This window comes from Sturnus vulgaris, unplaced genomic scaffold (assembly GCF_052056855.1).
Source record: "Sturnus vulgaris isolate bStuVul1 unplaced genomic scaffold, bStuVul1.hap1 Scaffold_198, whole genome shotgun sequence".
NCBI classification, from domain to species: domain Eukaryota; kingdom Metazoa; phylum Chordata; class Aves; order Passeriformes; family Sturnidae; genus Sturnus; species Sturnus vulgaris.
The window spans coordinates 171,537-187,220 of NW_028276185.1; the positions used below are offsets into that span (position 1 = coordinate 171,537).

Consider the following 15,684-nt stretch of genomic DNA (forward strand, 5'->3'; position numbering starts at 1 on the left):
ATGTGTATCCGATCACCATCTCTTAAAATGTGGGAGGGGTGGTGATCCTTATCTCTGTGGGAGATATCCTCTGCTGATGTGCCATCTGATAAGATCAGGGGATGATCATCGTTATCTATTCACAACCCATCCTTCCTGCAGAAGATATATTCCGTTAATGGGCCATTAAGTCCTATTGTGTGACTGATAAGATTACATCACCCCATTGGGAGATGCCCCAACCAGGGGCAGGAGCCAAGCCTTTCCTACCTAGATAAAAAACTGGGGTTTGGGACCCGAGGACAGACCTTTCTACCGGATCCCAGAGGAAAGTCGGACCTTTTCCACATCATCGCTGGATCTTCGGAGGAAAACTGCACCTTCTACAGGAGCACTGCTTCAACAGAACCACATCCGTCATCCAGGAGGACTGCAGCCACCATTTATAGGGACTGCTACCAACACCCTGACTGACAGGGTGTCACGTTGTATTTCTGACTGTGTTGGTGGTTGTTTCTTTTATATTATTGCATGTATTTTATTTTTTCTCTTTTCTCCTATTAAATTGTATTACTGACTTGGAGTCTCGCACTGGTTTTACATTCAAACCAACACACCATTAAAGTGAGATGACCACAAGCATAAGATGATGGTGATCAGGAAAGGACCACGACCATAAGATGGCCATGACCATGAGATGACCACAAGATGATGGTGACAATGAGATGACCACAACATGACCATGACACCACCATGGCCATGAAATTCTGAAGGCTGTGAAACAACCATGACACGATCTTGACCTCGAGGTGACCATGAGATGACCCCAACACACCATGGCTGTGTGCTGATCAAGACCATGAGATGATCATGACACAACCATGGCTGTGAGATGATTGTGACCATGAGGTGACTGTGAGATGACCATTAGGTGACCATGAGCATGAGATAATGGTGATGACCATAACTGTAGGAAAGAAGGAACGCCTTACAGAATAAGGACCTTTTCTATCTTTGTTAAATCCTGTGCACTTCCGTTCATTTTATCCACCAAAAGGCACTCTGGGAAGGGCTCAGCTGCGGGTCAGATGGCCAGAGAGTGGGGTGGTGGTCACCTCGTGTGTGAGGCAGTGATGGGCTGGGGAGATGTGTGGACACCACAGGATCAGAGAGCTGATTCTGTGAAGGGACTCGTCAACAGTGACACCGCAGTGACAGGCAGCCAATGCGGGCTTGCTTCAGTCAAGTTTGGGTTAAGTTTCAGTTAAGTCTGAATGACACAGCCAGAGCAGCATAAATGATGGACCACCTAACTGGGAAAAGACAATTTAGCCAACCTGAGGAGGAAGCAGCAGCAGTCCCCAGGCAAGTACTCAGTGAAGTTAAAAATTTTGGCTCAAAGCATTGGTCCATGTATCAGATGACAGCAATCCTAACTCAGAGTATACTAATATTAGGCAAGAGCCTATTGGAATTTGTAGACCAGTTCACACAAGCATTGGAAAAACAAATTCCCGATGCTAGGACCAGGAACAAGCTGTTAGAGACATTGGCAGTAGCTCATGGTAACTCCGAGTGTCCAAAGGTGTTGCACGCCCTGCCACGAGAACCACCACCAATGATCCTCCAGATGATCGAGGCGTGCAATCGTCTCGGGATGAATGTGGCAGCAGGACAGGCCCAGGCCATGGGGCAAGGAGTTGCAAAAGCCCTGGTGGCTGTGCAGTTTCCTTTTAAAACACCACAATCACAATAACAACCCACTTGCTTTCGATGTGTTCCACAGGGACATTTCTGAAAAGACTGTCCACAGAGAAAAGGGAGACACCCAGTTCCTGGTCAAAACCAACCCCAGGCTAAACAGTTTTCTTCTAAAGGCAATTTCCCCAGGCAGCCACCAAAAAAACTTCCATCAGAGCGCGAGCCGGCCTCGCGCCGTGACAGAAATCCACAAGCGGATGATGCTGATGACCATCAGTGTTAGTAAAAGAGCCTGAAACAAATCAAATTTTAGGACCATTCAATTAACAACTTGAGGGAGGGATGCAGTTGTGTCTCCACAGATAGAGGACCTCGGTGGATACCAGCCAAAACCATCAAACCTTACCTACAGCCAATAAAGGACTGCCCACCAGAAAGTTCCAGTACTCCCAACTCCTAACAGCGAGCCTTTAGCGAACATAACACCCCAGGAGACTTTATGTTTATCTCTTGCCACCCCAAATAACCCCTTTTCAACATGGCTGGTAGGTCTGGCAATAGATGAGTGGCCAGTAAATAAAAAGGCCATCTGTAATATGCAAAGGAACAGTCCCATTGGTAAACTGAAATACAATCCTGTAGATTTTTGGGCTCGTGGCCTCTCAATCTTCCACATGCACCATTAGAGGGTCAAGAATAGGAAGTGTTTCAGTTCAAATGGATTACTGCAATGCCTTTTGTTATGGATAAAGAATTCAATTGGTAAGATGTAATGGTGCTAAGTATTCAAGTCCTCAGAGAGAGAGTCAAAGAGTTACAAATTAATGATGACAAAGACAGGTTGGATGGTGTCTTTAAAAGTTGGGGAATCAAGGAGTGCGTGTTGTCCATAATGAAAACGGGGTTACTTATCTTCATAATTGTCATTTTGTAGTGTTAGTTTTTCCTTGTCTGTTAGAATGTTTCTACAGAGTTTTACAAAAATCTTTCAGTTCTATTTTTACTGTTAAACAGAAAGGGGGAGATGTGGGGGTCAGCCTGACCAGTATCCCAGGACAGACAACCATCACCAAAGAAGAATGATATCCCAACCCTAAACCTGGGGAGGCATTTGTTTAAGCTGTGGTGACCCCAGAAAAAAGTTACAAAGAGTTATGGGATTGCCAGTGTGAATACCTCATGCATATTCCTAACCTTCATTTCCCAGTTAATTATCACCTCTCCCAGTTCCAGACTGTTCTCCCTTCCTTGTATCCCCATTGGCCTCAGCTGATGCAATGTTCCACCCAACCTACTCCATTGGATCCTGCCTTCCCTTACTCCACCTCTGCCCCACTTTCCCCTATCCCCATTGGACCCTAAGCTCAACTCCACCCCCTCCCTTACCCCATATTTACACCTTGGACCTCCCTGTATCTTTGTCTTCAACCCCAGGCTCCTAAAGTGACCTTGTCCTCTCGGTTGTTGTATTTGGATTTTTGGGCCTCATCCCACATTTCCTTTCATTATTATTAAATTGTTTTATGTTTCTGAGTCGTGGTTGTCGTTCCGCTCTTCTTTAATTTTTGCCATTTCTGCCCTGATATCTGCAAAGCCTAAAAAGGATTGTTGGGGACCACCCTCGACCCCTGATATGAGATGACCATGACAGAATTATGGCCATGAGGTGACCCTGACACAACCATCACCTTGAGATGACCATTACAGTGAGATGACAATGGACATGAGATGATGGGGATCAGGAGATGACCATGAGGTGACCACAATATGACCACGGCTATGAAATAATTGTGGCCACAGGATGACCACGACCATGAGATGACCATGACCATGAGGTGACCAAGAGATGCCCATTACTGAGAGTTAACCATGAAGATGAGATGATGGATATCAGGAAATAAATGACCATGACTGTGACACAAGCACGACAGTACGATGACCATATTGTGATTGTGGCCATCAGATGACCATGAGGTGACCGGTACAGGGAGATGACAATGGGCATGAGATGATGGGGATCAGGAGATTACGGTGAGGTGACCACAATATGATCATGGCTGTGAAATAATTGTGTCCATGGCATGACCACAGCCATAAGATGATGGTGATGAGGAGATGACCATTGTGTTGGTTTGAAAGTAAAACCAGTGCGAGACTCCAGGTCAGTAACACAATTTAATAAGAGAAAAGAGAAAAAATAAAATACATGCAATAATACATAAGAAACAACCACCAACACAGTCAGAAATACAACGTGACACCCTGTCAGTCAGGGTGTTGGTAGCAGTCCCTATAAATGGTGGCTGCAGTCCTCCTGGATGACAGATGTGGTTCTGTTGAAGCAGTGCTCCTGTAGAAGGTGCAGTTTTCCTCCGAAGATCCAGCGATGATGTGGAAAAGGTCCAACTTTCCTCTGGGATCCAGTAGAAAGGTCTGTCCTCGGGTCCCAAACCCCAGTTTTTTATCTAGGTAGGAAAGGCTTGGCTCCTGCCCCTGGTTGGGGCATCTCCCAATGGGATGATGTAATCTTATCAGTCACACAATAGGACTTAATGGCCCATTAACGGAATATATCTTCTGGAGGAAGGATGGGTTGTGAATAGATAACGATGATCATCCCCTGATCTTATCAGATGGCACATCAGCAGAGGATATCTCCCACAGAGATAAGGATCACCACCCCTCCCACATTTTAAGAGATGGTGATAGAATACACATTTTTGCATTGTACCCCAGGACATCATTGCATGGTGTTGGGGGTTGAATTGCTCCCTTTTCTTTCTGTGGAATTTTTCCCATTGTTATGCTGAGTATTCGTGGCTACACCTTAGTAGCAGTAGTTTTCTCTCACGGGGGAGTGGGAGATAGCAGGAGACTGGAAAAGGAAAGGTGGGACAGGGGCCTGGGCTCGCTCTCATTCTCTCCTTCTCTCGCTCGCTCGTGGAAGGAAGACGGCTGGGTCTCCTACCAAGCATCCTCCCCGCCATCCCAGCGCCGGGAGCCACGTTCCCTGCTGTCGGACATCGCTCTGCTGCTTTCCCACTTCATCCTACTAACTCTGGGCACTCTGCTGAGCACCACCACCAACACCGTGAGGGGGGAGTCGCTCCTCCATCCCTCTCACCCCTGGGCCGCTGCCACCGTCACTCCAGCCCTCCTCAACTGCGCGGGACCTGCCCTACCCTCAGCACCGGCAACTGAGCGCAGGGAGAGGGAGCCTGTGGCCATAAAGGGACTGGAACTGAGCTATACTGCTCTGTTTTGTTGTCAGTTTTTATAGCTGTTGTTGTTTCTGCTCTTTGCCTTGTTAGATATATCAGTAAAGAACTGTTATTCCTATCCCCGTATCTTCTGCCTGAAAGCCTCTGATTTGAAACTATAATAATTAGAAGGGAGGGGGTAGCACTCTACAGCTCAGAAAAAGGGGTTCTCGTCTTCCCTTAACAAATACCTGTCTTTGAAACCAAGACACATGGTCATGGTCATGCCATGGTCATCTTATCGCCACAATCACATCATGGTCATCTTACAGTTGTGGTTGTGTCACAGTCATGGTTCTTCAGTGGTTGTGGTCATCTCATCATAATGATCATCTCATGGTCTTGATCACCACATGGCCATGGTGTGTTGTGGTCATCTCATGGACATCTCTTGGTCACAATCATCTCATGCTCATGGTCATCTCATTGTTACCTCATGGTCATCTCATGGACACAATCACATCATGGTCATCTCAGAGCTGTGGCCGTGTCATGGTCATGGTTGTCCCTTGATCAACTCATGGTCAGAATCATATCTTGACCTTGATCATTCCATGGCTGTGGTTGTATTATGGTCACAGTCATGCTCATCTCATGGCCCAGATCACCACATGGCCATGGTTGCATTGTGGTCATGTCTTGGTCAAAATCAGCTCGTGCTCATGGTCACCTCATGGTCAGCATCATGTTATGGTCATGGTCATGGGCATGCCATGGTCATCTCTTGGTCACCATACTTTATGCCCATGTTCATCTCAAAGTCATCGTCATGTCATGGTCACAGTCACGGACATTTCTTGATCACCTCATGGCCACGGTTCGTGAATCTTTGACTCCCATCTTTGAGGACTTGAATACTTTTGTGTATAGACTCACTATGGTCTGAAAGGTTCATGCAGCACATGCCTTCGAGGTCTTGGCATCCGTGTGCCAACAGCAAGAAATCTATGGCAGCTCTGTTTTGTAATGTTGTGTGTCTTAGGCTGTCAACATCTGTTAAAAGATCATTTAGAGATAGAAGTAGCGTTGGTTTGTTTAGATAACCAACATCCAAATTTTCCTAATTGTGTTACTGCTTGTGCAGCACCTACCCACAGTACAAGAGCAGAGGCAACAATCCTCTGTCCTCTACTCCAAAAATCTAATTTACTGTTACAGTTGGATTGGAAGAGATGTGCAAACACTTTTTTTTCCTATTTTTGTCATTGCCAATTAGCATTGTGACATTGGGAGTTAGTAAAGCAAGCCTACCAAAGCTACATGGGCTGCCTTTAATACGAGATGGAATGGCAGGCCATGCTCTGTCCCCACAAATAAGAAACGTGCCTGCTGGTAATTGCAAAGGGGCGTCGATTTAGATGGATGTCGTGAGGTATAATTGCACCATAGGCTCTCATTTTTATACCTTGGATGGTGGGGAGAAACATCCCACAGGGCTGGTTCATCTGGTTTTACAATTTGGGGCTTAGCACCATTAGATGTTACCAATTGAACTCTTTTTCTATAACGAAAGCTATTGCAGTAATCCATTTGAACTGAAACACTTCCAATTCTTGAGCCTCTAATGGTGCATGTGGAAGATTGAGAGGCCACGAATCCCAAAAATCTACAGGATTGTATTTCAGTTTACCAATGGGACTGTTCCTTTGTATATTATGAATAGCCTTTTTATTTATTGGCCACTCATCTATGGCCAGACCTACCAGCCATGTTGAAGAGGGGTGATTTGGGGTGGCAAGAGATAAACATAAAGTCTCCTGGTGTGTTATGTTCGCTAAAGGCTCGCTGTTAGGAGTTGGGAGTACTGGAACATTCCGGTGGGTCGTCCTTTAATGGCTGTAGGTAAGGTTTGATGGTTTTGGCTGGTATCCACCGAGGTCCTCTATCTGTGGAGACACAACCCCATCCATTCCCCCAGTTATTAACTGAAATGGTCCTAAAATTTGATTTGTTTCAGGCTCTTTTACTAACACTGATGGTCATCAGCATCATCTTGTGGATTTCAGTCACAGCACGAGGCCAGCTCACGCTCTGGTGCAAGATTTTTTGATGGCAGCCTGGGGAAATTGCCTTTAGAAGAAAACTGTTTAGCCTGGGGTTGGTTTTGACCAGGAACTGGGTATCTCCCTTTTCTGTGTGGACAGTCTTTTCAGAAATGTCCCTGTGGAACACATCGAAAGCAAGTGGGTTGTTATTGTGATTGTGGTGTTTTAAAAGGAAACTGCACAGCCACCAGGGCTTTTGCAACTCCCTGCCCCATGGCCTGGGCCTGTCCTGCTGCCACATTCATCCCGAGACGATTGCACGCCTCGATCATCTGGAGGATCATTGGTGGTGTTTCTTGTGGCAGGGCGTGCAAGACCTTTGGACACTCAGAGTTACCATGAGCTACTGCCAATGTCTCTAACAGCTTGTTGCTGGTCCTAGCATCAGGGATTTGTTTTTCCAATGCTTGTTTTAACCCCTCTATAAATTCCATGTATGTCTCTCCTGGCTCTTGCCTAATATTAGTATACTCCGAGTTAGGATTGCTGCCATCTGGTACATGGACCAATGCTTTAAACAAAAATCTTTAACTTCACCACGTACTTGCCTGATGACTGCTGCTGCTTGCTCCTCAGGTTGGCTAAATTGTCCTTTCCCAGTTAGGTGGTCCATCATTTATGCTGCTCTGGCTGTGTCATTCAGACTTACCTGAAACTTAACCCAAACTTGTCTGAAGCAAGCCCGCATTGGCTGCCTGTCACTGCGGTGTCGCTGTTGACGAGTCCCTTCACAGAATCAGCTCTCTGATCCTGTGGTGTCCACGCATCTTCCCGGCCCATCACTGCCTCACACACGAGGTGCCCACCACCCTACTCTCTGGCCATCTGACCCGCAGCTGAGCCCTTCCCAGAGTGCCTTTTGGTGGATAAAAGTGAACGGAAGTGCACAGGATTTAACAAAGATAGAAAAGGTCCTTATTCTGTAAGGCGTTCCTTATTTCCTACAGTTATGGTCATCACCATTATCTCATGCTCATGGTCACCTAATGGTCATCTCACAGTCTCCTCATGGTCACAATCATCTCACAGCCATGGTTGTGTCATGATCATCTCATGGTCTTGATCAGCACACAGCCATGGTGTGTTGGGGTCATCTCATGGCCACTTCTAGGTCAAGATCCTGTCATGGTCATCTCACAGCCTTCAGTATTTCATGGCCATGGTGGTGTCAAGGTCATCTTGTGGTCATCTCATTGTCACCATCATCTTATGGTCATCTCATGGTCACGGCCATCTCATGGTCATGGCCCTTTCCTGATCACCATCATCTTATGCTTGTGGTCATCTCACTGTAATGGTCACCTCATGATCATGTCACTGTCACCTCATGGTCATCTCATGGCCACGACCACATCAGGGTCACCTCAAGGCCATGGTTGTGCCATGGCCAACCCATGGTCATCTCTTGGTCCAAATCATCTCATGGTCAGGGCCGTGGTTGTGTCATGGTCACTCTCATCTCACGGCCATCTCATGCCCGTGTCATGGCCAGGGAACTTCTCCAAGATCCCGAGCCGTGATTTTGGGACACTCAAGGACCTTTGGGGACAATGAGGCCTGGCCTGACCCTTCCCCCCATCCCACTGCCCCTCCAGGAGCCCAACGTGGCCAAACTCTCCTGAGCACACCTTGGACATGGGACACAGAGCAGGAAATGAATCCTGGGGGATGGAGCTGGATGTGGCTGGCAAGTCCCAATTCCAATCCTGCTGTCATGGTCCTGCTCGTGCTGTCCCCAAGGTGTTCCTGGTGTACCCACTGTGCTTCTGGTGTCCCCATTCCCATTCCTGGTGTCCAAATGCTCTTCCTGGTGTCCCCATTCTCATTCCTGCTGTTCCCATCTCTGTCCCTGCTGTCCCCATCCCTATCCCCAGTGTCCCCATCCATGTTCCTGGCTCCCAGAGAGGAATTGCCAGACACTGGAGGAGGGAACTCGGATTTATTGCTCAAAGCAGGATTTATTGCCCCAAGGAGGATTTACTGCCCCAAAGCAGGATAATTTAACAGCAGAACTAAAGCGTTGGGAAAATTTGTGGTTCCTGGCTTCAAAACACTGGAAAATCAGAAATGGATCCATTAGCAAAAGCTGTGGGTGTGTGGGAGGAGCAGGATGAGTTCTGCTGGCAGCTCTTGGTTTCCTGGGAAGAGGGAAGGGGCTGGATCCAGCTCCACGGATCGCTCAGGCAGTGATTCCTGCTGGGATGAGAAAGTGTCACGGTGCCACCCTGTCCCTGTCTGCATCCCACAGGATGGACCTGGCTGGAGCCCATGGAGAGCACAAACTGCTCCGGAATCTCACCTGATCCCTTCCCAGACCTGCCCCATCCCACACCCATCACACAAGGGAATCCCTCCCTGATCCTGCCCCATCCATCCATCCATCCATCCATCCATCCATCCATCCATCCATCCATCCCACATCAATCCCGCTCCATCATTCCCACATGATCCCATTCCAAAATCCAGCCCCTATCCCACTCCACAATTCCATCTGATCCTGCTCTGATCCGGAATTCCTCCATGATCCCAATCTGTCCATCCTGCCACAATCCCCTTTTGGAATCTCACCCTGATCCCGCTCTGTACCTGCATTCAAGCCGTTGGTTCCCACATCTTGCCCTGCAGAAAGAGAAGATCCATGAGATTCCAGCATGGATCACACACTGGGATTAACCCCAGGGTCCATCCTAGGATCCACAAAGAGGGGATCCAGAGCTGGATCCACCACTGGTACTCACCGGCTGCTATGTTGTATCCAGTCCTGTCCCTCCTCCCTGTGGAAAAACAGTGGGATCAGTGTTGGTGGCACAGGATTCCCAGAACAGTGCCGGGTGGATCCGTGCCCCTTCCCAGGCCCCATCCCGTGTGTTACCGGATTGGCGCTTCCAGACAATGAATCCAATGAGGACAATGAGGATGATGATGGCAGCGATGATGGACACGGCCACCACCACAACGAGATTCCCGCCAGAAGTCGGGTCTGGGAAATGCAGGACGGTGAGGAGAGGGAGGGGAATCCCCATTTGGGAATTCCAAATTCCCAATTCCCACATTCCACATTCCCAGCCTCACCCCAAGCGTAGATCCCGGGCTCTGACATTCCGGGATGCTCCACCCGGCACCGGTACTGCTCCCGCTCCTCCGGCCGCGCCTCGATCCTGGCCCAGGTGTGGAAGGTGCCGTCGCTGTTGGGAACGATCCCGCCCCACTCCGTCTCCTGATCCCAGATTTCATCCCCCTTCATCCAGTTGACTGCGATGGAGCTGGGGTAGAATCCGTACGCGTGGCAGGACAAGATCAGCGTCCCGTGTTCCTCTTTTCCAGACACATGGACATCAGGGGGCTCTGGAATGGGATAACGGTGAGAGACATCCATGGAATTCGATTGAGTCCATGGGTGAGATCTGACCCTGGAATTCCCACTGGAATGGGATGGGGGTGAGACCTGTCCCTTGAATTCCCACTGGAATGGGATGGGGATGACATCTCCCCATGGAATTTCCACTGGAATCAGATGGAGGAGAGATCTGCCATCGAATTCCCACTACATTAGGATGAGAGAGAGATCTGCCAATGGAATTCTATGGGAATGGGATGGGGTAACCTCTACCCATGGAATTCCCACAGGACTGGGATAAGGGTAAGATCCGGACATGGAATTCCCAGTAAAATGGGACGGGGGAGAGATCTACCCCTGGAATTCCCACTGGAAATGGATGGGGTGCGATCTGCCCATGGAATTCAGATTGGAACGGGATGGGGTTGAAATCTGCCCATGGAATTTCATGGGAATGGGACGGGGTGAGATCTGCCCCACAAATTCCCACTGGAAGGGGATGGTGGTAAAATCTGCCCCTGGAAATCCATGAAAATGGGACAGGGGTGAGATTCACCCATGGAGTTCCCAGTGGAATGGGATGTGGGTGAGATCTGTCCCTGTGTCCTAGGGTGATGTTATGGTGTTCGTATCTCCAATCGTGTGTCCTGTTTATGTTTGGTATTATGTCCTGTGCTTCCAGGACTGACTCTGAGAGTGAAGCTTTGTTTTGTCCTGTTATCAGCCGGCTCACCTCCCCCATGGTCTATGTTTAGGAGAGGTTTTAGCTCGGCTTGCTTGCTTGCTTGCTCGCTTCTGCCTCTTTTTCTTTCCATCGCTTTGCCCTTGCTTTTTGCTTATTAGTTAGTTCAGCTAGGCAGTCCAACTTTTTCCCTGGACTGTTTTCTCTTCCACCCCGTCCCCTCCCTCTCCTGGATACCATCTGAACCTGTTCCGGACGGGGACCTGGGAAACCCCAAGAAACACCGGGAGTCTACACTTTGTCACCTGCAGCAGTCATTCCCCAGCGCCAGAGACTGATAACTGAGTGACCACTCGCCAGAGAGACTGAACTTGTCATCCCTTCAGAACGGTGAAAGAGTTTTTTTGTCAGCTGGTGTTGTCTTTTTCCCTGTGCTGGGGAGTGTCTTGCTTGTTAAATAAACAGGTTTTTTCTCCCACTCTTCTCCGAGGAAATTCTTCCAGAACCCGGTGGTGGGGGGGAGGAGTCGTGGGGTTTGCTGTCTGGGGGCTCCTTCTGGAGGTTTTCCCCCAAATTTGCCCAAAACCAGGACACCCTGGAATTCCCACTGGAATGGGATGGGTGAGAACTGCCCATCGAATTCCCACTGGAATGGGACGGGTTTAAATCTGCCCATGGAATTCCTTGGGAATGGGACAGGGGTGAGATCTGCCCATGGATTTCCCACTTGAATGGGATGGGGGTGAGACCTGTCCATGGAATTCCTACTGCAATAGCATGGGGGTGAGATCTGGAAATGGAATTCCCAGTAAAACGAGATGGAGGAGACATCTGCCCATGGAATTCCCACTGGAAATTGATGTGGGTGAGAACTGACCATGGAATTCAGATTGGAATGGCATGGGGTTAAAATCTACCCATGGAATTCCTTGGGAATGGGACAGGGGTGAGATCTGTCCATGGAATTCCCACTGGAATGGGATGGGGGTGAGATCTGTCCCTGGAATTCGGGTTGGAATGGGATGGTGGTAAAATCTGCCCCTGGAATTCCATGAGAATGGGACAGGGGTGACATTCAACCATGGAATTCCTACTGGAATAGGATGGGGGTGAGACCTGTCCATGGAATTCCCACTGCAATGGGTTGGGGGTGAGATCTTTCCCTGGAATTCCCACTTGAATGCAATGGGGGTGAGACCTCTCCATGGAATTCCCACTGGAATGGGATGGGGGTGAGTCCTGTCTGTGGAATTCCCACTGGAATGGGATGGGGGTGAGACCTGTCCATGGAATTCCCACTGGAATGGGATGGGGGTGAGACCTGTCCATGGAATTCCCACTGGAATGGGATGGGCGTGAGATCTTTCCCTGGAATTCCCATGGTCCCAAATCTTCCATATCCCACATTCCCACAGGAATTCTGCTCCCACCTTTGCGGTCCAGCTCCTTCTGTCCGTATCTGACGTATTTCTGGAGCCATTCCGGGCAGACCTGCCCCAGGTAATTTATCTTCCTCTCAGCCACGTTCTCATGTTCCAAGCGCCTCCTGGTGATCTCAGCAGCGCTGTCGGCCGCCACGAATCTCCCGGATCCCAGGTCAAAGGAGATGAAATCCCGCCCATCGTAGCCATACTGGTAGGATCCACGGAGGCTCCCGTCAGACAGGAGGTCACAGCCGTAAACTAACAACCATGTGTGGAGACCTGGGGGGATTGTACCCACAGAGCCCCATGGAATTGTGTCCCAGCCCCACAGAGCCCCATTCCAACCCTATGGAGCCCCAGAGTCTGATGAAGACCCAGAGAGCTTCATCCTAACCCCATGGATCCACATCCCAACCCATGGATCCCAACCCCACAGATCCCATCCCAACCCCGTGGATCCCCACTCACACCCATGGATCACAAGATATCCCATACCAACCTAATGGATCCCCATCTCAGCCCCTTGGCGCCCTGTGAATCCACATTCAGGCCCTATGGATCCACACCCCAGCCCCACGGATCCACAACCCAACCCATAGATCTATCCCAGCCCCACAGATCCCATCCCAGCCCCACAGATGCCCCCACTCACCCCTGCTCTGGTTGTACCGGTCCCGCAGTATATCCAGGCCCATGGCATACACGTGCTGGTTCTGCTCACACCTCTGAGTCTCTCTATCCCAATATCCCTGCCCGACTCCATCCTTTATCCACTGTGTCAGCGGCTCCATCCGGCCCCGCTCGCTGTCATAGCGTGTGAAGGGGATCCCATCCAGGTACCCAATTTCCATGTTCTGGGGGACCCCCGGGCTGGGCTCTGACACCGCCACAGACAGGTAACGCAGAGAGTGGAGAACTGGGGGGACACAGAGATTTGGGGGGATTGAGGGGGTCATGGATGAATGAAAGGGGAACTGGGAGAGCCGGGAATGGGGTGCATGGGGACCCAGTGTCCAGGAATTGGGGCTCAGGGGACTCCCAGTGTCGAAAAAAGGGGGATACAAAGACTGGGAGAGGTGGGATGGGGCTTCCAGGGGATCCCTGTGCCCAGGAAAGGGGGTCCAGGAGGCTCCTGTGATAAGGAAAGGGGGTCACAAGGTGGGCACACCTGGCATGGCTCGAATGGGGGCCTCAGAGGTCCTTAATGCAGACAGAAATCAGGGCTGGGACTGAGAGAAGCAGGAATGGGGGTCCAGGAGGTCTCAGGGTCAAGGGAAAGGGGAGTCTGAGGCTGGAGTGGGTGGGATAGATGGGAAAGGGAGTGTAGTGGGGATTGGTACTGGATAAGGGAGTGCAGGGTGCACCAGTGCCCAGGACAGGAATTCAGGTGCATCCCAGAGTCCAGAATCCTCCCTGGGACCCTCCACGACCCCCCAGGGACCTTCCTGGAGCCCTGGGACCCCCTGCAGGAGGAGAAGGAGGTGAAGAACTGGGGGGATGCAGAGATTGGGGGGGCAGGAAGGAGAACGGGGAGAGCCGGGAAGGGTCCAAGGTTCAAGGAAAGGTCTGGGAGAGGCGGGATGGGGGATCCAGGGGGTCCCTGTGCCCAGGAAAGAGGGTCCAGAGGTCCCCGGTGTTGAGGGAAAGGGGGCCCTGGGAGCTTGGAAAGGCAGGAATGGGGGGCCAGGGGGTCCCTGGGTCACGGGAAAGGGGGGTCTGGGGATGGGAGAGGCGAGTGGATCCTGAAGGCTCAGCCTGGGAGACAGGAAAGAGACCGAGGGAGAGCGGTGGGGGAGGGGACGAGGGAAAGGGGGAATTCCAGGGAGTTCATCTGGATCCCATTGGATCCCCGCTGCGACCCTGCTGAGACCCCTGGGACGCCGGGGACCCTCTGGGACGCCATTTCGGGAAGCGGCGGGAGTGGAAAACGGGGGGGGACACTAACGTTGGGAATTCTAGGAGGTCCAAAGGTCAAGGAAAAGGGCGGGAATGGGGCCTGGGAAAAGCGGGATGCCGGAAAAGGAGGTGCATTGGGGTCCCAGGCCCGGAAATGGAGATTCAGGGATGTCCCAGTGCCCAGGAATGGGGGTCAGAAGGGCTCCCATGCTGCGATTCGGGGTTTAAAGGATCCTGATCCCCAGGAATGAGGATTCAGGGGGGTCCCGGGGCCAGATAAGGGGTTCCAGGGGGGTCCCGGTGCTGGGGAAGTGTATGGGAATCACAGGACCCAAACAGGGGATTCAGGGGAGTTTTCCTGCCTGGGAATGAAAGTTTAGGGGGTTCTGGTGCCCAGGAAGGGGGTTCAGGGGGGTTCCTGGTCTGCAATTCGGGGTTCAAAGGGATCCTGATCCCCAGGAATGGTTCAGGGAAGTGCTGGTGCCAGTTAAGGGGGTACAGGGGGGTCCTCATACCGGGAAAGGGCTTGGGGGGAGGGTCACAGGTCCCAAAATGGGGCGATGGAGTGTTTCCCGTACCCGGGAATGAAGTTTAGGGGGATCAGAGTGCCTGGAAATGGAAGTTCAGGGGGGTTCCCGATCCACGATTCGGGGTTCAAAGGGATCCAGATCCCCAGGAATGGGGGTTCATGGGGGTGCCGGTGCCAGATAAGGGGGTACAGGGGGATCCCGGTGCCCGGAAATTGGTGCTCATGGGGGTCCCCGTGCCCAGGAATGGGGGTACAGGGGGGTCCTGAAACCGGGGAAGGGGATGGGGGGGTCATAGGACCCAAAATAGGCGGGGGGGGGGGGGGGGGGGGGGTCCCGTACCCGAGGATGAAGGTTAAGGGGGTTCCCGGTGCCCGGAAATGGAAGTTCAGGGCGTTTGCCGGTCTGCGATTCGGGGTTCAAAGGAATCCTGATCCCCAGGAATGAGGGTTTAAGGGGGTCCCGGGGCCAGATGAGGGGGTTCAGGAGTGTCCCGGTGCCCGGAAATTGGTACTCAAAAGAGTCCCCATGCCCAGAAATGGGGGTACAGGGGGGTCTTGGTGCTAGGGAAGGGGATTAAGGGGGGGTCACAGGACCCAAAATGCGGATTCCAGGCGTTCCCCTACCCGGGAATGAAGGTTTAGGGGGTTTCCTGGTGCCCGGAAACGGACGTTCAAGGGGGTCGTGATTTCAAGGGTCCCACTCACCTTTCGTCGCGTCCCCCGGCCCCGCCAAGAGCAGCCCCAGGAGCCCCAAGAGCAGCCCCAGCGCTGGAGCCATCGCGCCGCTCCGCTTCGAGCCCGCCCGGACCTGACCCAGTCCGGCCCCGCTCC

At 51.2% G+C, this 15,684-nt stretch overlaps 1 protein-coding gene across 2 annotated transcripts; it reads right to left on the reverse strand.

Annotated features, from left to right (window-relative positions):
- Positions 1–8,909: 8,909 nt before the first annotated feature.
- On the reverse strand, positions 8,910–15,684 carry LOC148217863 (class I histocompatibility antigen, F10 alpha chain-like). Of its 2 annotated transcripts, none has more exons than XM_088158275.1 (8): positions 15,559–15,684; positions 13,081–13,344; positions 12,435–12,707; positions 10,058–10,330; positions 9,858–9,965; positions 9,724–9,759; positions 9,572–9,604; positions 8,910–9,178 (listed from the first exon to the last, which is right to left on the reverse strand). In XM_088158275.1, exons 1-8 carry the CDS (start codon positions 15,629–15,631, stop codon positions 9,165–9,167), a joined length of 1,074 nt encoding a protein of 357 aa, XP_088014401.1. In that variant the 5' UTR covers positions 15,632–15,684; the 3' UTR covers positions 8,910–9,164. The 2 variants fall into 2 exon arrangements, with proteins under 2 accessions (XP_088014401.1, XP_088014400.1); XM_088158274.1 differs by having other exon boundaries at positions 8,910–9,181; positions 15,559–15,681.